At 45.3% G+C, this 22,125-nt stretch overlaps 1 protein-coding gene across 1 annotated transcript in view; it reads right to left on the bottom strand.

Annotated features, from left to right (window-relative positions):
• The window catches only part of CTNND2 (catenin delta 2), a 3,070,130-nt gene that overhangs the window by 1,706,793 nt on the left and 1,341,212 nt on the right, over positions 1–22,125 (bottom strand). The window contains exon 6 of the mRNA XM_086965298.1: positions 7,444–7,616. Coding sequence (XP_086821424.1) covers positions 7,444–7,616 — 173 coding nt within the window. The remainder of the gene's footprint in view (positions 1–7,443; positions 7,617–22,125) is intronic.

The raw sequence follows: 22,125 nt of genomic DNA on the forward strand, positions 1-22,125 counted from the left end.
TAGAACCACACTGGCATAGTGACTATAGCTTTAAGATGCACTGGAGGCATAACAGAAGCCCCTGCAGCATAGGCAGGAGCAAGCCTCTAGTGGGCCCCCATTCAGTCCAATTTCAATGAATATCGGTGATAGTTAGGAGATTCAGGGGCCCCTCTTCACTGTCTGCAGGGCACCCCAACATTTTCTGCTAAGCCACTGGGATGCACCCTCCTACTAGGGAGATGTAGTTCAACTTCCTAGTTAGAGATAGCAATCGACAGGCAGACAGGTGGAGGGAAAATGGGTAAGGCATCATCTGAGGTAAACGGAAACATTATACTTTCAAAATGTTAAATGTCGTTAAATGTCGTATACTTGTAAAGCGCACAGCTGCCCCAGCAAAGGGGCGTCCCGGCGCTGTATACCGCTGGGGAACCCATCCTGGCTTTCCCTGTGAGATGGTCCCTCCTGGGCATCTCCAAGGTGAAGACAAGCATCCCCGGCGCTGATAGGGCCGTTAGTAGAGATTAAGCAAGCTATTGCCCAGAGTTGCTGAGTGGGACCCATGGTTGGAGTAGGCACTGAGGCGAGAATTATCGAGTCCGCTGACCATGGCCCAAAATAAGATGAAATCACACAAGTGAAGCCTGCGAATATCTGGCTAAAAACAGAAATGGCAGAAAAAGCTAAAACAATTACCTAATTGGCTCAAACGTAATTTGTCCAAGATCAAACTGTTTCTGTCACCCAACCTCTGACATCACATGATACGATTAACATGGAATTAAAACTTCCATGGTCAGCACAGAGAAACCTGCCACTTTTACAGCAGACTTGAGGCCCGCAGTGCTGGAAGTTGATGGGATTGGAGGTGCTATAGTATCCTCTTTTGGAGAATTTGTGTTGGTAATTTGTAAAGCACCCCGTCACCCACGAGGATATGCTGGCTCTGAGCAGGTGTGTGTGCTCTGGGAATGCCTGATTACAACAAATCTTTTTCACTGTTCTGTTTTGAGAGGGAAGGTTGTGCATTGTCAGTCCTGACTCAGAATCATGGAGGTCCGTAGACCGGCTGCCTACTTTTCAGCTACTTTAGATCCAGTAGCTTCAGCGTTGCCCGGATGTGTCAAATCCGTTGCTGCAGCCGGTGTCAGCATTGAGAGATGTGAATGCATTGTGATGGGTCATCCATTGATTGTACATTTTCCACATTCTGTTGAACTGTTAATGACAAGGACTAAGACCCAGCACCTGACCAATAACAGACTTAAACGCTACAAGCAGGTTATACTTGCCGTGGAGAATGTGATTCTGAGAAGGTGTTCGGTCTTAAATCCCGCTACATTGATGCCTTTACCAAATGTTGATGATGAAGATTTTGAAGACCATGACTGTCTGGATGTGACTGAACTCTGCACCAAACCAAGACCCGACATTGTTGATGAACCTCTATCTGACCCCGATGAGATCTTCTTTGTTGATGGTTCAGGCTTAAGAGACAGTGTGGGTCAGATGAGGGTAGCATTTGCTATATGTACCATCTCAGGAGTGGTTGAAGCTGCTTATCTAGAAGCAGTATCCTCTGCACAGGATACTGAAATAATTGCTTTGACTCATGCCTGTTTAGCTGCTGATCAGATCTGAATCACCATCTACACCAACAGCCAGTATGGGTTTGTGTGGTTCATGAACTTGGCAGCTATGGTCTCAAAGAGGTTATATGACATCATCTTGTTCTCCCATTAGGAATCATGAATTTGTAAGACAACTGTTAGAGGCATTACAACGTCCTAAAAAAATAGCAGTTGTGAAGTGTACAGCACATGAGAAGGGAACAGATTTTGTCTCTCTCGGCAATAAGTACGCTTATAACGTTGTACGCTTTTGTGCTGAACAAGAGTGTATATTTATAGGAGATTACACAGGAGAGAGCCAAGAAGGAACCGAGCTCAACATGATGTTAGCCATGGCAGGCACTTGGAATGAGCTCAAGCGCCTGCAGGATGTGGTCTCAGAGCAGGAAAGGAACGTGTGGATCAAATCTGGATGTGAGAAAGGGGATTTTGACATTTGGGTTTCGAATGATGGACGGGCAGTTTTACCAGATGACCTTTTGAGTCAGATGGCGAGACATATTCATGGTGCGATGCACCTTGGAAGGGATGCAATGGTACGAGTGTTCAGACAGACGTGGTATAATCCATGATTTTGTGCAGTTGCTGAAGCTGTGTGTCAGTGGTGTATTACCTGTCAACAAATGAATGCTGGTAAAAAGACTGTGGTCACTTTGAGTCACATTGGAAGGTCAGGGGACCCTTTAATAGAATGCAGTTGGACTTTATTGAGGTACGTTTTAGTGGTGGTGTGTGTGTTTTCATGGTGGGTGGAGCTTACCCAACTAGGAGATGTGATACCCTCACTGTCGCAAAGTTGTTATCGAGAGAACTGATTCCTAGGTTCGGTTTTCCAACCTCTTTGGAGTCGGACAGAGGAACACACTTTCACAGCGAGATCATGAAGTTGCTTTGCCCTGCTTTAAGCGTTGATCAGAGACTGCATTGTAGTTATTGACCAGAGGCTTCTGGGATAGTGGAGCAGCTCAATGGGACTTTGAAAGCACAGATGGCAAAAGTGTGTTCGTCTGCATCCTTGAAGTGGCCCGATGCATTGCCCCTGGTGCTTATGAGTGTGCCAGATAGGAAGACCGGTCTATCCCCACATGAGATCTTAACGAGGAGGGCGATGCGGTTGCCAGCAGTGCCAGCCACAGCGTTGATAAACATCACTGATGATTTGATCCTTGATTACTGCAAAGAACTAGCTGATGGGGTCCGTTCTGTGTCTCAGCAAGTGGAGGATGCCGCTGTCCCAGCTGCAAGCGACCTTTGCCTCAACTTATGTCCTGGGGATTGGGTGCTTGTCCGTAAGCACTTGAGGAAGAGCTGTTTGGATGCTCGGTGGCAAGGCCCATACCAGGTGATACTGGTGACGAACACAGCAGTGAAGTGTGGAGGACTGCCAAACTGGGTACATGCCTCTCACATCTGCAGAGTCCCAACACCCTTGAAAGAAACAGCGCCTCTCCCAAATGAAAATCCGGCTGTGGTGGCAGGGCCACGAGAGAGGTTAAGCCAAGCTGCGAGGGTTGCTGGCGAAGTTATTGGTTCACCAGGCCGAGTTGAGGTGGGTTGACTGGCCAGAACCCGGATACTGACTCTGAGGAAGAAATCCAGTCTGGGCGTGGTTCAGAGTCAGACTCAGCAGAAGGAAGAGGTGCACAGTCTGATCAGCCAGAAAGCAGAAGGGCTAACAGCACAGAAGAAGCGTGGCCTGGGAGACAGAGAAGGTTGAATCTGCGACTGGCTCCCGAAAGGGACCTTGCTCCTGTGTCAGAGGTCTCAGAATCAGAGGAGAGCGATGAAGAGCAAAATCAAGGCTAGAGATGATCCAAGAGGACAGAATTGCCTTGCCAGAGATACGCTTCCCCAGAGTGGACTCACGCAGTTACTGATGCCGGGGTAGTGAGTTCGGGGAAGCTGAGGTCCGTGAGTGAGATCAGCAGGAATCCGATACTAAAGATCAAAGTGGTACTCCTAGTGCCCGGACTTGAAATCTAAGGGCCACTGACGATCTTACATCGATTCGTTTTTCCGTCCTTTGAGTTTGAAGCATCAACTCAAGATCTGATAACTGTTCGCTTTGGAACCTTGCAACATGTTCTAGCTGCAATAGGATCTGAACTCATTGTAGATTGTCAATAAACTGTTTTTTAGATTTAAATATGCCATATAAAAGTCTGGATGTGTAGGAATGACCATAGTGCCTTAAACATGAGAAATGCAATGTTTATAAATGTAAAATTATTAACATTGTGTAGGTTTGAATGTGTAGAGACCTGTATTTAATGAATATTCACGTTTTGCCATGAAAGGGCTGTTTGTGGTTTCTTATGTTAGCAGAGCAGAGAGGACCTGAAATAAATGTTTCCTTGGGAAGGCTCTCAATAGAATGTAGTCAGCAAAATTGTACGTGCAAGGTTGACCTGTTCACATGTTTTCCATTGCAGGTGCAAGGACATTTTCCTCGTTAGCTAGACAGATGCTCATTGTTTTAGGAGGTAGGTATGGAGGAGACCTGAAACACAGTTACGTTGGTATGCGATAATGAACCATCCTTGCTGGAGACATTTGGGATCCTCACCCGTTCTTGGATGAAGCACAAGTTGTGAAAAATCACCTGCCGAAGATGTGCGTCCACAGGAGGTGTGTTGGGGTGTGTTTTAGGAGTTGTGCAAATAATTAAAACAAACAGAACTTTTCCATACACCCCGCTATTGCTCTCTCTTTTTATTACCGTCTGGTATTAGCTCTATTTGTCTAAAAACGTTGTCTGACACAAATTGTGCATCAGTGGTGTCAAATGTTTAGGACCACTAAATAATATATAATTCTGAATATTCAACAGTTTAACAAAAACCCTTGACGGCACAATTACCCTTTCATACCGAGGGAGGAGAGGCAGATGAAAGAGGAGAGTTAGATAAGGCAGAGAGGGTTGACGAGAGTAGAGAGCCATTAGGAGGGTAAGAGAAGGGATTGATTCTAGGAATGAAGACTTAGACAGTTTGATTCAGTTTCAATGTGAATGTACTTTGAGGAAGTCTTCACAAGCTGACACCTTTTTTTTTAATTTTGCCAGAGGGATGTTATGTAGGGATGTCACCTTAGTGTTAGAGTAGGGACAGAATTAACCAAATACATTTTCTTTCTGTACTCTGATGAAGACTACTTTGAATATTGGAGCAATTGTCGCTTGGTTTCATCTTTTTAGAATTGCTTATCCTTTTTTACTTTGCATCGAATTAGGTTAATCAGGAGAATGAACTTTGTATTAGTGCCCATGTATTTCTTTAACCTCGTAATGAGGTGCTTGTATGTTCAGTTATTTTTGGCTTTGTAATAAAACTCTTAAATTTGAGATAGAGTCAGTGATCCTTCCGAGTTTACTTTGAGGAGTCTTATCGATGAAGGGGATTTTATTGGATTTCTCCCTTTTGCACTTCTTAGCAGGTAAAAAGATCCAGTCGACCGAGATCCTTATAAACAGTAAGATCTGATAAAAATTTAGATAAGGATCTGGCACAATCACCGCAAGGGGGAGTTGGGCAGGTGGCTGGGACAGGGGCCAATTGAATCTGCAGCCTAAAGTGATTTTTGCAGCTGTATTTTCCTGTGGTATCTTCCAGACAGTAAAATCTGGACAATGATCATGCACCTGTGGAATTTGGATGAGAGATCACTGAGTATAATTGCAGAGAACAGCATCCCTCCCAGCGACACCACTCTACCCAACTTGCAATTGAGCACACTTTTTTGTCACAGTCCAAGTTTTGTCCTGTTTTTTTTTAGATTATTCATTCACACTTTGTAGGGACCACATTAGAGCTTGTGAAATCAGTAGGACTAGGGGCATATAAATGAAATCATCACCCTTATGTGTCACTTGTGTTATTTGAATTCATGTGGGTGTATCGTGGTGTCTTTACTGAATATTGATATGTTACATTATTCCATCACAAAATATTACTCATTCCTGAATATCATTTCTTCTGTAGCAGAATACGTGATGTGCCCTTTGTATACTGTTACTCTACCACTATATAAAAGAGTCCTGTTTTAAGTGCTGTATTTCAAAGGGGCAGACATGGTTTCTAATGGCCATCCAAATATTGTTCATGTTTTAGGGTATGAATGCCTTACCTTGTGTCTGGAACACTTTAAAAAAAATCACTTTCAATCCAACACGCTTGAGAAATATGCTATAGATTGAATAGGGGTATCTGTTTTAGGACCCTCCCCAACACTTCTAGAAATTGATTAGTTCATTTGCTTGCACTCTTAGTTCCACAGCAATTGCTACCAACACCTTTGAATTCAGTGTGGGCTGCTCCTGCTACCCTGTACTCACTACAAATTGTTAGGACGCTCTTAAGTGATCTCTTGTCAATAAACTCATTCTCTTTTGTGTGCATATACATACTCATTCCCCACTAGGCATTGATAGGTTACACTTCTCTGAGAAGGCTCTCATTCAACACTCACTCTTCCTGTCATTATCATACCCCATTATCTATGCTCCTTAAACATCATACTTGACTCCTCCTGCAGCTTTAGCTAAGTCGAGCACAACATTCAATTATCCGCTGATGATCTATGAATCCCATTGTTCATGACGAGCTCAGCTCGTCATTAACACACAAGCAGTGTACTGCATGAAAGGGGCTAAGGTTTTTCAGCAACTCCATCCCGACCCCAAGAGAAGTTGGTGTCTCAGCCTCGTCTCTCAATTCGCCAGGCCCGGTATCTGCTCCTTTCTCCTTTTCACAAACACCACTCGTACCCTTTCCCCTTGCGCTCTTTCACCCATCTCCAGGAGACGAAAGCAATGCACTGACTCAATGCAGGACAATGCTGCATGTAACCTCATTTCCTAATGGTAAACACGGACAAAACTGAAATCAACAACCTTCGATTATACATTTAACTTGGCCCATTCTCCTCACCATATTACCTGTAAAACTCTACCTTTCAACTGAGCCACAACACCTGGGGTCTTGTCATTTTGTCCACTTCTGCCAACAATTTAGAGGATCCATCCCCAACAGCACGGTGCGCACCCGTTTAACCTCCAGTAAAGTGGGTTTCTGTGACGCGTCCTCATTTCCCTTCACCTGTCTGCCTTCCCTTGGGAAGGATTCTTACCGTAACCTCATCCTGAGGACCTTCCTTGATCCATCTCTTATGTGCAGCAGTCTACCTCAGTGGCTTTGGAATGTGCAACAAAAATGTAAGGTGGAGATAATTGTATAGAACAAAAATCATTCACCTCATACTCATTTTTTCTCGGAGCCGGCAGTCCCCTTTCCAGCTATATTTGTGCACGCCTTTGTATTCATGATTACACTAATGCCACAGCGTGCCCTGCCACTGTCTTTTGACAGCAAATGTAGCTACTGGAAAATCTGGATAAATAAATATGTGAAGAAACACAATCTTATGTTGGCCTCTCGAAATCTGAAACGGAAGAAATGTACCAGGCCAGCGTAATCTCCTCAACCTTTCTCAGGATGAGGAGCCTTTCTCTCAATATAAGTATTGAAAATGTACATTTCTGATTCTCCCATCTCCGCGTCTTTCCCTCTCATTTTCTATTTCTCTTACCTGTCTGAGTTACTCCTTCACAAGCTGAGCAATTTACAAAATACCTTTTTATGTACATGCATTTCTTCCTTTCACTCGTATTATGGACTAAAGAAAAAAATCTAGAAATGCTGCATCATGTACAGTGTTTTGAATGGAACACAATCACAAAATAGACAGACAACTCTGCACGTTAGAAGACTGAGGATTGAAAAAAGGAAGTGCACGATGTCAAGCAAAAAGATATGATTTCATTCACACATACCTGATTGAAGCTCTGAGCAGCAGATCTGGCTTGAGTGCTGCGTGCTGGGAACTGCAATGTTGATGTTTCTCCCAAAGCAAGTGTTTGGTTGCTATGGTAACTGGACGAGTACTGGAAAGACCCTTCAGATTTCGAATTGAGCTGAAGAGCACTCTGGGATAGAAGGCTGGGCCCTGCATGAAAAGTAACAGGAACCAGTCAGTGTAAGTCACATCAAAGCAGAGAAATGCATGGGCTTTATGGAGGACAGTATCATACATAGAGGGGCTTATTTACAAGCCCCGTGTGCTGCTGGAATGTCAATTTTTGTGACTTGCGGGTGGTGCACATGGCTTAGACATATCTACAAGGCCACACAAAGCCAACCTAAATGGCTTTCTGTGGCTTGTAGATATGGAGTGAGATGACGCAGTGCACCTTGCTGCATTGCCTCACACTGCGATGGGGAAGTGTGCCATGGGCGTTATGGAGGGTGCCCCCCTGCAACACCCATGGCATTTAACCCATCTCCAGATTTACAAGGTGCTGTAAACCTGGGAATGCGTCAAAAGTCTAAACCTCCCTAGGGGTGCCATAAGGGTGGTTTTGTGTGGTAAGGTGCCCCTTCCCTCACAAAAACAACCTGCTTTTGCCTGAGAGCAGTTTGTGCGCCAGAGGACAGTCTTATAGATAAGGCGTATTCCTGCCCTTTTCCTTTGATGCAGGGCAGCGCAGTAAGGCTTACAGCACTGTCCCACGCCAAAATATTGTAAATGAGGGCCTATGATTTTACTTCTGACACGTTCAGATGAAAAGTAACTAAACATAGAAGATTAAAATGTGAACCACAGTGCCGTTGACAAAGCTTTTAGCATCTGCATCATTCTGTCTCATTCTTTGATGCTTTGTGGTGCCTCTCTTATGCGTATGAGGAATTAAGATTGCTTAGACAGGGGAAAAGTATGCTTTTCATAATACTGTAGTTTCCTCAGTTTCACCCTCTATTTTTAACATTACTTGCTTTATTTTATATTGCAGTACAATGTTCAATCTGCAGTACGAAAAGTACAGGGACTCTGTCAGCATCTTTTAGGGGTTTCCGTAATTGAATAAATCAATTGGGAGAATTCGCAACTTTTCAACATCTGCAATTCGTGCGATATTCTGGGGAAAATCTCACCAAATGAAACAACGAGGTGAACAACCGTCTCAAACATAGTTGTGCAAGACAGAAAATCCGCAAATAGATTTTTTGGCAAATTAGGGCCCAATTTACAAACCAAGTTAAAAAGTGTAAAAATCTATGTTTCAGCTGATGTGTGTGATCTCAGGCCCTTCGCATGTGAGTATGTTTTGGGGGCATGGCCTTGGAGAATAGCAATTGAAAAGCATGTTGGAGAAGGGTGGAGCAGGACCGCGTTCTTTAAATAATAAAAAACGGGTGCCAGATTTTGAATAGCATAATACATTTCATTACACTTTTAATTTATTATAATTTATTAAAATTTTACCTGTAGAGATACTTGGCAAAACAACGGTAGAATGGTACATTATAAACCACATCTTGCCTGGTATATTGGTCAAAAGTATAGAGCAGTAGATAACAGCGATTTTATGTGATCCTCATAAACTACTGAGAAATGTGTCGAAATCATGTATTTCAAAGCACCTTAAAAGGGTGACATTGTTGAAAGTTGAAACTAATTTAAATATCATTTTATAAAGTGGGGTTAGGAGCTTTTCACTATTAATTTTTTGTGAAGAAGAGACACAAGGAGCATTTAGTGGGAGAAGTTCTTGTAAAACATAGCACAGAAAAGTCAATACAACTTTGTACATAACTCACTACAGCTGTTTCTAAGCCCTGCAAATAAAAGGTACATTGGAGTTCTCTCTCAAATGTTCATTGGTAAATGTATGACAAATGATGCATTTGCAAGTATATCCTGGAAAGTATTAAACGTAATGTACAACAGGAGTATCCCAAAGTGGACCTCATATGAGCCCTGGGCTTTCATATAACACAACAACAATGGCTCATCAGGCCTCATTTTCAAATAATTCTAAAGAATCAATGTGTTAATAAATTAATGGTGCGTGATCCCAATGTTTTTGGTGTCAATGATATTTCAACACTTCTAAATGAGGTCCTGGATTATCATCAGAACAAAGGAGGTTAGGAATCACAGCAGGTGATTGTGGAGAGCAGTTGAACTGGCGAGAGGGCATTTGCCAGACAGCCACGCAAATGGTGTGGAAAAATGGTGAAGGCACGGTGCGTATTTCTTTACATGAAGACCTTCACCGACAATCGCATTTGCTGTGGGTTGATCTTATTTCATTCAGACTCATAACTGCATTCGTTTTTCCAAAAGCCTCTACGTGGCCTATCATTCCTGCAATTTGCTAACCTTCAGATTTGGTCAGTAATGACCTGTTCGAGTGTCTTGACCATGTTTTCACACCATTTGTGTGACCTATTGGCACATACCCCAAAACTTGGTTGACACCATCAACATTAGGAACAATCACCTTTAACGGTAGAATTTATATCACCATGTGACTGAACTAACCTCTGAAACTATTGTATTGGTCTATAACTGTTATTAATACAACGTTTTGTCTTGCACATACACACTTTGGACTTCTTTTTTATCAGTTATGGTGTGATCACTTGGGCACTGACCACAAATTGATTCTTATCATTGAGTAGATTTACATCTTATATCTTTTGATGATGAGTCTGCTATTCCAGGAGCAGGTTTAGCTCCTTGAATGTATTACTTATTACCACTTCTATAAGCCTTTTTATTGGGTTATATGATGTAAAGAAAACAATTTACCCAGCAAATTCACCATTACGGAGAGCGAGTGTAGAGTAGCAGAAGATGGCTAGTGCCAAGAACAATATGAGATCAGGCAGCTCATAGGCTGCATAGATTAAATGTGTTTAGGAACTTATCATGTCATCAACATATTAATAAAAACCGTTTCACCAGTGCCACTGTATCTTCAATAAACCACTTGTATTAGCGATGTTATCCTTTACGTGAACAGTACCGCCATTTCTCACCAGAGCTGCTACCCATTTATTAGATGGTACCAACACTACCAAGAAGGCTGCCGTACTTGTAGGTAAAGAAAGAAATCTTCTGAAAAGGTATGATATACATTTCAATACTTCCCAGCTAGGTTGATAAACCTTTCATGTGAGAAGGCCATCATGTCTCAATAAGGCTGAAATACTTGGACAGTATCAACACTTCTCTTCTAGACTGATATGATTTCTATGCGCAGTCCCAATACTTCCTAGTATGATTTACATTTTTTTAGTGAACAACTCTAACCCTTCCCAAATGGGGTAACATACATTTGTTACCCATTATCAGCATTTAACAGGGGGATGCCATAGTGTTTTAGGACAGTGCCAATAGCCAAGCACACTGACTAATGAAACAAAAGCAAGGATCTGTGCTTGACCTACTTGCTATGCCTTTGAATACCCGCTGATACCCTCAGCTTTTGCACTATGTCTGCAATATGTGACGAGTGAATGAAGCTCCCTACGGATCCCATGTGTGTCACGGCTTTTTAGCCAGTACTTGCATTCTAGTATTTTGAAGTTTGGCTCTTCCCATTATGAGAATAGGCTGACAAATCCCAGCTTTTCGGGCTAGCTGAATCTGATCGCCAAAGCATAAGGACACTTTGCAGTGGAGGGAGGATGCAGCGTAGATAAAAAGGCACTTTTTAATACAAAGCAGCAATGCCCGTGTTGCAAGCTCAATCCTTACCACCCCTTTGCTTAAAATAACGAGCTGAGAAAAAGCATCCACATATTCTGCCATCCTGTCAGTCTATCTCCTATTTAGGTAGGTTTTGCTGTGTGATTTACTATTTAATGCAATGTGCTTTTTCTTTGCTATCAGATAGCATTGCGTGTGAACATACCAAAGAAGGTTGAGGGTGAGTGCTAAAATTGGGGGTCTCTAGTTGGCAGTGGTATACACCCTGTCCAAGTAGGGACCCTTCCTTCTAGTCAGGATAAGTAAAGTACTAACCTACATTTTCCTGTGTTTACCCTCTGGAAGCTTGCCACAGAGCAGTCAGGCTAAACTTCAGAGGCAATGTGTAAAGCATTTGTATATAACCTACAGTAACACAGTAAAGAGACCACAAATTGATACCACACCAGTTTAGAAAAATAAAGTATCTTTATCTAAACCAAACAAGACAAAAACGACAAAATCCATCATACTGATATCAAAATCTAACTTTTAAATGGTAAAAACATTTCTGTCAATAGAAAACTATGGATGTGTCACTTTTTGAGCAAAGTACCTTACATGCGTCAAAATTACAGAATGAAAACAGGTGCAGGGAAGATGATGCTTCAGTTCTTTATTTGCAGGGAAGGTGATGCGATGGTTCCGTGCTTCAGGGGAGGTGATGTGTCAGTTCCCTACTGCAATGCTGGGGAGGTGATGCGTCGGTTCCTTACTGAAAAGAAGGCGATGCGTCCGTTTCTTACTGCAAGGGGAGGTGATGCATCGGTTTCTTACTGTAAAGCCAAGCGCAATTGTAAATTTGGCACACAGGTGCAATATATGAGAAAATCCAGGCATTAGGGGTTGATGCATCGGTGATCCATTCCCTGCGTCGAATTCTGTAGCTGCAGACAGGTGATGCCTTGATTTTTCCAGGTGCACAGCAGGGCCTGAGTCGGAGTCAGAGCGGGAGCTTCAGAGTTCGAAGACTTAGAGCTCGGGGCTTGGGCAGCGGCAATTTCTCTGGCCGCGAACAGGCGCTGTGTCAGAATTGTTAGCCGCAGTGATGCGTGTGTTTTTCAAACAGGTAGGAAAATACGGCATTGGAAGGGTGCCGCATGGATTTTCAGCAACAGGAGTAGCAAAACAACCTCAATGGAACCAGGAATGGAGTTTGGCACCACACAGCAGGCCAGAACTACCAGAAGTGGAGTTCAGGGATGCTGCAAGTGAAGTCTTTGTGTCCCTGCGACTTTAGAACAAGAGACAAACTCTACATCAAGCCCTTGGAAATCTTCTCAAGTAGGATTCACAGCAAAGTTCAGTCTTTGTCCTCTTTAAGATAGAAGCAGGCAACTGCAGACCAACCGACCAAAAAAGCAACACACAGCAAAGGGGCAGTACTCCTCCTGCCAGCTCTTCACCGCTTTTCCTTGGCAGAGGTTCCTCTTTAGAAGTAATCTAAAGTGCTGGGGTTTTAGATGTAATACTTGTACCCCTTTTTCTTTTTGAAATCTTTGTTCAGAAAGTCTCTCTTGCTCAGCAAAACCAGTTCTGTCCTCACTGGTCCAGCCAAACTACAGGGGGTGGAGACAGCATTGTGCAGCGCAGCCACAGCCTACTCAGGTCCTAGTGACTATTCCTCCCACGACTCTAGCCCAGGATTGCTCATCAGCATATGCAGTGCACACCACAGTTCCCTTTTTTGGGAGCGTCTTGAGTGAATGCACAAAGAAGCTGCTGTCAATCTAAAACTAGACGTTGATTCCACAGGCAGGCAGAGGCACAGGATGGTTAAGTAAGAAAATTCCCACTTTCTAAAAGGGGCATTTTCAAACACACAATTTAAAAACCACCTTTACTAAAAACTTTGTTATTAAATTCTGAGCTCAGGGAGCCCACATTCCAAATCTCTAGCTGCTTCCTATTTTAAATGACATTTGTAAAATGTTGCAAGGCCGGGGGCGCTAGGTGGCGTGCTTGCGGAATTGCTGCGGCGACGTGAGGCTCTCGCAGTCTGGAGGAATATCCTGAATTTATCCTGTGTTCCCAGCCTTGATTATTGCCTGAAAATTACACTGAGGAGTAAAGAACAACCGGAGGCAGTAGCGGAGTGAGCCTTGTCCTCCCACCCCTCGCGCTGCCAGAGAGTCGAGCACTAGTTGCTCCCTGCGGGATACACTGCCCTGAGGTGTGGAGCTCGGAGGCGTCTGGAAGGCTCATGCGAGCGCCGGGGTCCCCAGGTGGCAGACGGGCTGCGCGGCTGAGCACGCCCGCGCTGCGGAGAACGGGGCACCGTGAGTAAAGTAGTGATAACGTGTAGCGGATAGTAAGAGCTTTGGCGGCATTGTGTGGGGACTCGCAGGCCCCAGGTAGCGGTTGACCTAACAGATATGCCGAGATTCTGAGCGACTGATCCTTCCCGGGTGGCAAGATGGTGGCGATGGAGATCCGGGCCTGAGATGCTTGGCAGGTAGACTGCGCAGCAGAGGTGAGTGCTAAATCTGGTCGAGCGGCTGCAGGTGGCGAAGTGGCCTGTGTGGCGGCAGAGGAGACAATCTCCTTCTACGTAGCACTTCCACGGGACACTAATACTTTAACCCAAAGCTGCTGAGACATGGAGGGCCTGACTATCTGACCTGGCCTTGAGGTGGGGGCTGCCTGTCGGGGTGGCATGATCGACTGAACTGCTGCTTCGCTCCTCAACGCATACGCTGTAGTGGTTAGACGGATCGTGGTAAACATTTTGACTCTGGGTGGGTCCTGGGCCCGGGATGACCTGTTTTTCGACCACATTTTGAACACTGCGTATGGCGCCATCTTTATGAATGCATTAGGGAAGAGACATTCGAACCACGCATTACTGAGAACGATCTAGCCATTGCTGTGGCGTCATTGGGCCTCAGTACTTTAAGATTACTGTTTTGCAGGCTGTGGCGGGGGTTGTGTTGGACGATCATTGAACAGGAGGCAGAGCCTCAGCAGCTTGGTTCACGTGCGGTTGGGTTCAATCAGACTTTGCCATAATATTCAAGAGTGAAATAGGGGGCTCCCCCTGGCACTGCAGTACTGTATCATGGGCAAACTGGACGCACGACAAACGCGCCCCACTTTTGAGACAAAAAGAGGAGCGAAACAGGCGCAGACAGAAAGTGAGAAGGAGGAGGCGGGGTAAATGGCTGACAATACCCAAGGGTCACAAACTGATATGCAGACCATCCTAACAGAAATGCTACAGGGGTTTGCCACAATTGTTGATAAAGTAGACACCCTCACCACCCGAATGGACTCTATTGCCCGCAAGTTAGAAGCTCATGACAATCGACTTAAAGAGGCGGAACAAAGAATCTCTGATACCGAAGACGTCATGGAACAGCTAAAAAAAGGCTGTGACGCAAATGGATAAACTCATGCGTGTTATTGATGCCAAGAACGAAGACATCGAAGCTCGCAGCAGGCGTAACAATGTACGCATCCCATGCATACCAGAGAGCAATATGTTGAGAGGATGTTGACGCAACAACAGACGAAGGCCTGCTTTCATCTCAATTCATAGTCGAAAGGGCGCATAGGTCCCTTGCCCGCAACCACCTCCTGGGGCCCCTCCTAGACCCATTATTGCCCGTCTATTGAATTATCGAGATAGAGACGTGGTATTGAAGGTGGCCCGCGAAAAGAAACAACTCACTTACGAGGGAGTCACATTTACCATCTTCCCTGACTTTATGATGCGGGTGCAAGAGGAGCAACGGAAATTTAGTGGTGTAAAGCAGAAGATCAGACAAGAACAGCAGGACTACGCACTGCTGCACCCCGCAAGGTTGAGAGTGACACACCAAGGGAATATACACACGTCACCTCAATCCGTGGAAAAATTCCTGAAGACACTACGAAGCCGAAGGGCACTTACTACAGCGCAGGAGGATGCAGACGAGGCGCCACTTTCTGCTGTGGAGTGATGGAGTGTGCTATGTGGTAGCGAGACGTATTAATATGTGAACTAGCAACTTGCAAGGAATAAGTTGATGCTTCTTATATGTTGAATATCTAAATGTTTGCTTTGCTCATGCTGTTTTGCCTAGAGGTGGACAATGCGGGGACATAAGGGGGCGCAAAAAAACTTCAGGGCTAAACTGTCAGAATATGAGGAGGTAGCGATGCGAGAGACCAAATTCTGGGGCAAATATTGGGTGGCACGAAAATATGGCGAAGGTGAGAGAACTGGGAAAGCTTTGTCTGAGATCACACGGAATGCCCAATGTCACAACAGTATATTGGAAATTACCAACCCGGAGGGAGGGATTTGTAGGGATAATGCTAAAATTTTGGATGTCTTCGCAACACATTATGCACGGCTGTATACTACGCAGAATACTGGAGAAATGGATCTAGATGGCTTTTTGGGGGAGGTTGCTTTATGCTGGCTGAGTGATGTTCACAGGGAGTTTCTGAATGCCCCCCTAGAGTTGGATGAAATTAGGGAAGCGATAATGTCCCTATAAAATGGTAAGGCGCCGGGATTAGATGGGATACCTGCAGAGTTTTATAAGTGCTACATAGACATCATGGCGGCGGTGCTGCGGGAAGTGTTCGAAGACTCATTGGAGATGGGGATACTGCCCAAATCTATGCGCGAAGTGGTGATCGCTTCCTTATTGAAACCGGGCCCGGAGCCCGCAATATGTGATTCCTACAGGCTGTTATCACTAATTAACTGTGATGCAAAAATCTTGGCTAAAGTATTGGTGACTCGACTGTCCATGCTGATCTGCGGATGACCAAAATAATACTCCCAGATCAATCAGGATTTGTTCCGAGCAGGGCGACCACTCATAACTTGCACACTCTTTTTTCCCTTATACAAACAGTGGCTCCGGAATTCCAGCTTGCTGCTGTGTTTCTGGACGCCTCTAAGGCGTTTGAATCTGTGGAGTGGAGATATCTATTTATCGTTTTACAGAAGATGGGATTTCCCCCTGTTTTCCTATCATGGATGAAACTGTTATACAACAAGCCTACAGCCAAAATACTCGTGAATGGTCATCTGTTCCCATAAGGCACAGGGTCAGACTGATTTGCATATGGCCATGTCTGAACTGGGGTGGCGGAGTGAGCTAAAGAACGGTGATGGATTAAACCCAGATCAGTTGACTGGGGGTGAGTGTTTGTATTGTCAACACTCCGTCCATCATCCCCTTTGGTTTTTCTTTGTTCACCCTAAGTTGGCAGGGTATGCTCAGACGTGAGTCACTTGCTCACTTTGCCACTGGATTCAAGCAAGCCCGGCTGAAGACGGCTGCATGCCAGAAACCAGTCCTGGGAAGCTTGATTCCGGTCCAGGGAAAACATGGCTTGGCAGTTCGGGCTGGACTGTTCCCATGAGGCACAGGGTCAGACTGATTTGCATATGGCCATGTCTGAACTGGGGTGGCGGAGTGAGCTAAAGAACGGTGATGGATTAAACCCAGATCAGTTGACTGGGGGTGAGTGCTTGTATTGTCAACACTCCGTCCATCATCCCCTTTGGTTTTTCTTTGTTTGCCCTAAGTTGGCAGGGTATGCTTAGACGTGAGTCCCTTGCTCATTTTACCACTGGATTCAAGCAAGCCCGGCTGAAGACTGCTGTAATCCTAGAAACCGGTCCTTGGCTGCTTGATTCCGGTCCAGGTAAAACATGGCTTGGCAGTTCGGACTGGACTGTTCCCATGAGGCACAGGGTCAGACTGATTTGCATATGACCATGTCTGAACTGGGGTGGCGGAGTGAGCTAAAGAACGGTGATTGATTAATCCCAGATCAGTTGACTGGGGGTGAGTGTTTGTATTGTCAACACTCCGTCCGTCATCCCCTTTGGTTTTTCTTTGTTCGCCCTAAGTTGGCAGGGTATGCTCAGACGTGAGTTCCTTGCTCACTTTGCCACTGGATTCAAGCAAGCCCAGCTAAAGACGTCTGTAATGCCAAAAACCGGTCCTGGGAAGCTTGATTCCGGTCCAGGGAAAACATGGCTTGGCAGTTCGGGCTGGACTGTTCCCATGAGGCACAGGGTCAGACTGATTTGCATATGGCCATGTCTGAACTGGGGTGGCGGAGTGAGCTAAAGAACGGTGATGGATTAAACCCAGATCAGTTGACTGGGGAGGGAGTGTTTGTATTGTCAACACTCCATCCATCATCCCCTTTGGTTTCTCTTTGTTCAGTCATGTATGTGAGCCAGCCTCTGAATCTGGGGGGGCGTCTGCTACCCCACCTTATGGCAACACGGCGCTTTGCAAGCAGTTGCGCGACCGCTAGGAATTTCCTCCTTTTTACAGGAGTTATCTTATATATACCCAGTAGACATATCAGTGGCGCATTCGGTATCCTTTCAGATAGCATGGTCGTGAGTGCATCCATAACCTCCTCCCAGTATGTATATATTAGTGGGCAGGCCCAAGTTATATGCAAAAAGTCTGCATTCTTTGCCTCGCACCTATAGCATTTGTCAGTAGGGCGAAAACCGTATTTGTGTAATTGTGTTGGGGTGTAGTAAAATTTATGTAAAAATGTAAAGTGCACTATACGTATATTGCAATTCAGTGTCATGAGTTGCAACTGCGCGCAGCTATAGTCCCAGTCTTGTTCGCTTATGGTATCCCTCAGCGACTCTTCCCACTTGGTTAGTGATCTATTTCCTATTTCACTCTGCTCTAACTGTGATGTGTTGTACAAGCGGGTTATCAGTTGCCGGCAGTTGGGCCGAGTAATAATGTCTGTAGGGCTTACAGTTTGGGTGATTCATCCGGGTGAGTGGCGAATAATTATTTTATCGCTGCCTGCAATCGCATATGGGCAAACCTTTTCATTGGCGTTTGGTGTTTGCTTAATGATGGGTCCTCCCTCCCAATAAACCTGCCCTGTGGAAACACATCAGCCATGGTGATTAACTGCATTTCCTACGGAAGCTGGAGCATGCACTTTTCCTGTGTGACAGACAGTTTCAGATGATGCACAATTGGAAGTGCAGGTGCATATAGAGGGAGCTTTCCAGCTCTGCGCGCCAGGGTGTACCATGCTTTCGAGGAGCACTGTACGTGTTGGATCTTATCAGTATGGGTAAAGGACCCGGAGTCCAATATGTATGCCATCAGGGGGGTGGGATATACACTAGCACTCTCCACCGCCACATGTGGAATAAAGGCGTGTGGCTGCAGCCAATAATGGGCGTGTTGTGCCTGAGCGCAGTAATAATACAGCTGCAAATCAGGTGCACTGAAACCACCTCTGTGGTACTGTTTTGTCAATGTAGCCCATCCTATTCTAGCCTGTTTTCCAGCCCACGTTAGCTTCTGCATTACTGTCCTCATCTTCGAGAACAGTGCTTGTGTTTACAAGATTTGTATATTGCTAAATAAATACAGTAATTTCAGTAGGACAATCATTTTTTGCAAAGCTATACGATCCGCCAGTGATAGGGGTAGCCTTATCCATCTATCTATTCGAACATCTAGTTTAGCCACAGTTCCGCCATAGTTTTCCCTCACCACCAATTCCGGGTCCCTATGTAACCATATGCCTAGGTATTTCACTGGGTCTGTTCTCCAGTTTAGAGGGTAATCCAGAGTCGGGCGCGTTGTGGCCGGCGTGAGCGGTATTACCATCAACTTATCCCAATTTATCCTCAAGCCTGAGTGTTGCTCAAAGCGGACGTATTTCCTTATTAATGCATTTAAGTGTGTGTTCGTGTGCCGGATGAATAGCACCATATCGTCTGCATAGAGAGAGATGTGAAGGGGTCGGAGATGGAGCTGCAGCGCCACCTCCGGATGTAGTTGTCTAATCCTAAAAGCCAAGGGATCCAGTACCAGAGTGAACAAGATAGGGGAGAGTGGACAACTCTGACGTGTCCCTCTACTTATACTTATAGGATCCGACGTTTGCCCGTTAATCCTGACTCTGGCGCTGGGTCTGTAATATAGTAATTCTATCCACTTCAAAAAACCCTCAGGGAAGCCCATTTGGCGCAACACTGTTAGCATATAAACCCACTCTGCAGAATCAAAGGCTTTCGCTGCATCGAGTAGAGCTGCTGCGGCTGGTATATCAGGATCTAGATTGTGGTATAAAGCGAAAATAGTTCATAGATTATGAGTAGTGGATCTATTGGGTACAAACTCCGCTTGATCTGGCAATACTAGTTTTTCTTGTAATAGCTGTATTCTGGTCGCAACTAGTTTTGCCAAAATCTTTACGTCTATATTTATTAAAGATAGGGGCCGGTATGAATCACATTTCGTATGATCTTTATCTGGTTTGGGAAGCGATGTCAGCAGTGCTTCTCGCAGTGAAGCGGGTAGTTGGCCCTCTTCGTATGCTTCCTCAAACATTTCAGCTAAATACGGTATGAGTATCTCACTATATGTCTTATAGAACTCACCAGGGAGTCCATCCAACCCAGGAGCTTTGTTGTTCGGGAGAGAGTTTATAGCGTCTACAATTGCGTCCATAGTGATATGATGACTCAGGAATTTGCGGAGCGTGTCGGATAGCCAAGCTATGGCAATGTCCTATAAATATTGATTTATTTCTGATGGGGTAGTCGCTGTTTTCATACCATAGAGGTCGCTGTAATAGTTTTAAAATTGTGCTAATATAGATGTGGTGTCATATATACCGTGATCAGTGTCATCAGTCATCTGTGTAATGTAAGTCGTAGTTGGGGCCGGTTTTATTTTACTGGACAATGCGTGGCCAGGTGTACCCCCTTCTCCGTACACACGTGCTGTGTATCTGCGCGATTTATATTTTACTTTGTCCGCTGCATATTGCTGGTAGTCAGTCATTTTTTCTCTAATTTTTGTTAGCAATGCCGGGCATTGCGTCCTAATGTGTTCTTCCTCCAGCTCTGTGATGTCTCTTTCAATCATGACCAACTGGTGCTGGATATCCTTCAGAATGCCAGCGTGTTTGTTGATGCAGTGTCCTCTTATTGTTACCTTGAAAGCCTCCCATAAAGATCCCGCACTTTCCACTGAGCCCGAATTAAAGTCAAAGTAGTACGTTATTGCTTGCTATAGCTCAGTACAAAATATTGGATCCAGCAGTGCGCTACTCTGTAGTCTCCATGTGAACTGAACTGTCTGGGGATATGTGTGAGGACATCCAGTGTGAGGCGGACTGGGAAGTGGTCTGACAGGGTCTTAGGTAAGTGTTCAATGTCTGTTGCCCATGTGCACGCGTCCTGGGTGATAAGCCAGTAGTCGAGTCTAGACCATGTGTTGTGGGTTGTGGATGTGCAGGTACCTTCCTTTCTGCTAATGTGTCTTGTTCTCCATATGTCCTTCATACCCCAGGCATCCATACCCTCTCTCAAGGCTCTGGCGGCTTGCTTGCCATACCTCTCATTACCTGTAGATCTGTCCAGGGCCGGGTCTAGGCATGTGTTAAAATCACCTCCCCATATAACAGTTGTGTGGGGTAGCTCACTAAGTTTGGACCATATGGCCGCATAAAAACTGGGATCGTCTGAGTTCGGGCCATAGGACGTCACTAGGGTCAGTGTCGTACCGCCGAAGTTGCCATGTACAATGGCGTATCGCCTTGGTCATCTGTGATGTTTGTCAGCGGTTGGAAGGGGGTACCTCATTTCACTAGCATTAGCACTCCTCTAGCGTACGTGGAGAATGAAGACCCGACACGCACATTGCCCATCTAGTGCCCACCCTAGTGTCTGTATGAGTGGTAAGGTGCGTCTCTTGTATGCAGGCAACATCCACCTTATGTCTGTCTAAGTATGCCAGAACTCTGCGTATCTTCTGCGGATTCTGCATTCCGCGGACATTCCATGTCATGAATGTCAATTTACGGGTAGTTAAGTGTCTATTCGCCAGTACTGTACTCACCCCAATGTAGGGTCCCCTCCCCTGGATATGTAAAGTGTTGGTGTAATGTATTCATGAAGCGTTTGCCTAATGCTGTCAGGAACTTTTCCTTGTAACGTCGCCACCCACCACCCACTCACTCCGCCCATCCCATACTGCTGAGTCAGACCCAGAAAGATATCTCCTAATGCCCCCTATACCCACCCCTCCCCCCAAAACAAACAATACAAAAAAACTGTTGTGGTTCACACTGTGGGGTCGGAGGAGCTGCCTCCCCGTTTCTTGTGGAACTGTTTCCACATGGGTGAACACCCAAGTAGCTCATATAGCAGAAGCTGGGGCTGACACATCATATTTCTAACCAGTTTACTTGCGTGGATCCCCCTAGCCGAGAACAAGCCCAGGAGCAAGCACGGCAACTTGCTATAGTTTACCGAACCGGATTCTTTCATAACACACATAGTGTCTCAGAGGGACAACTTTTACATGTTCATAATGCAAACTTATCTGGTCCAGACGCCAGTGGAGTCCCGCATCTGAGATAGTCCTCCTCTGGCACGCGTCCGTCCACTCCAACATTTATAGTGTGCCTCAGTGCTACGCCCTATTAACTCAGTATTCGCACATAGAAGAGTGTTAATTCAGAGGGACCCGCAACCCGCAACCGCAGTGGCAAGTGGTCATCTAGCCCTTCGGGCTCCCCGTTAGGATCAGTAGGTGCTTGAGTAGCCCGTTATACTTGTAGCCCTTTATCATTCTACATCCAATGTGGTGGATTGATCTCCCTGCTCTCCTCTCAGCGACTCTTCCCTGCATCAGTTTGCCCCTTCTTGTGTAGGAACTTCAAAACCTCCTGAGGTTCATTATATATCCGCGCCTTACCGTCAACCATAATTCTAAGTCTTGCTGGATACAACATGGCATATTGGATGTCCACGTCTCTCAGCTTCTGTTTCACCACACCGAACCTCTTTCTTGCTTCCTGCACAGGCACCGTGAAGTTCGGGAATATTGAGATATCCATTCCGCCGTGGTTCAGCTCATCCAAGTCTCTAGCCTTTCTGAGCGCGGCATCTCTG

The sequence above is a fragment of the Lissotriton vulgaris genome, chromosome 4_1 (assembly GCF_964263255.1).
Source record: "Lissotriton vulgaris chromosome 4_1, aLisVul1.2, whole genome shotgun sequence".
Taxonomy (NCBI): Eukaryota; Metazoa; Chordata; class Amphibia; order Caudata; family Salamandridae; genus Lissotriton; species Lissotriton vulgaris.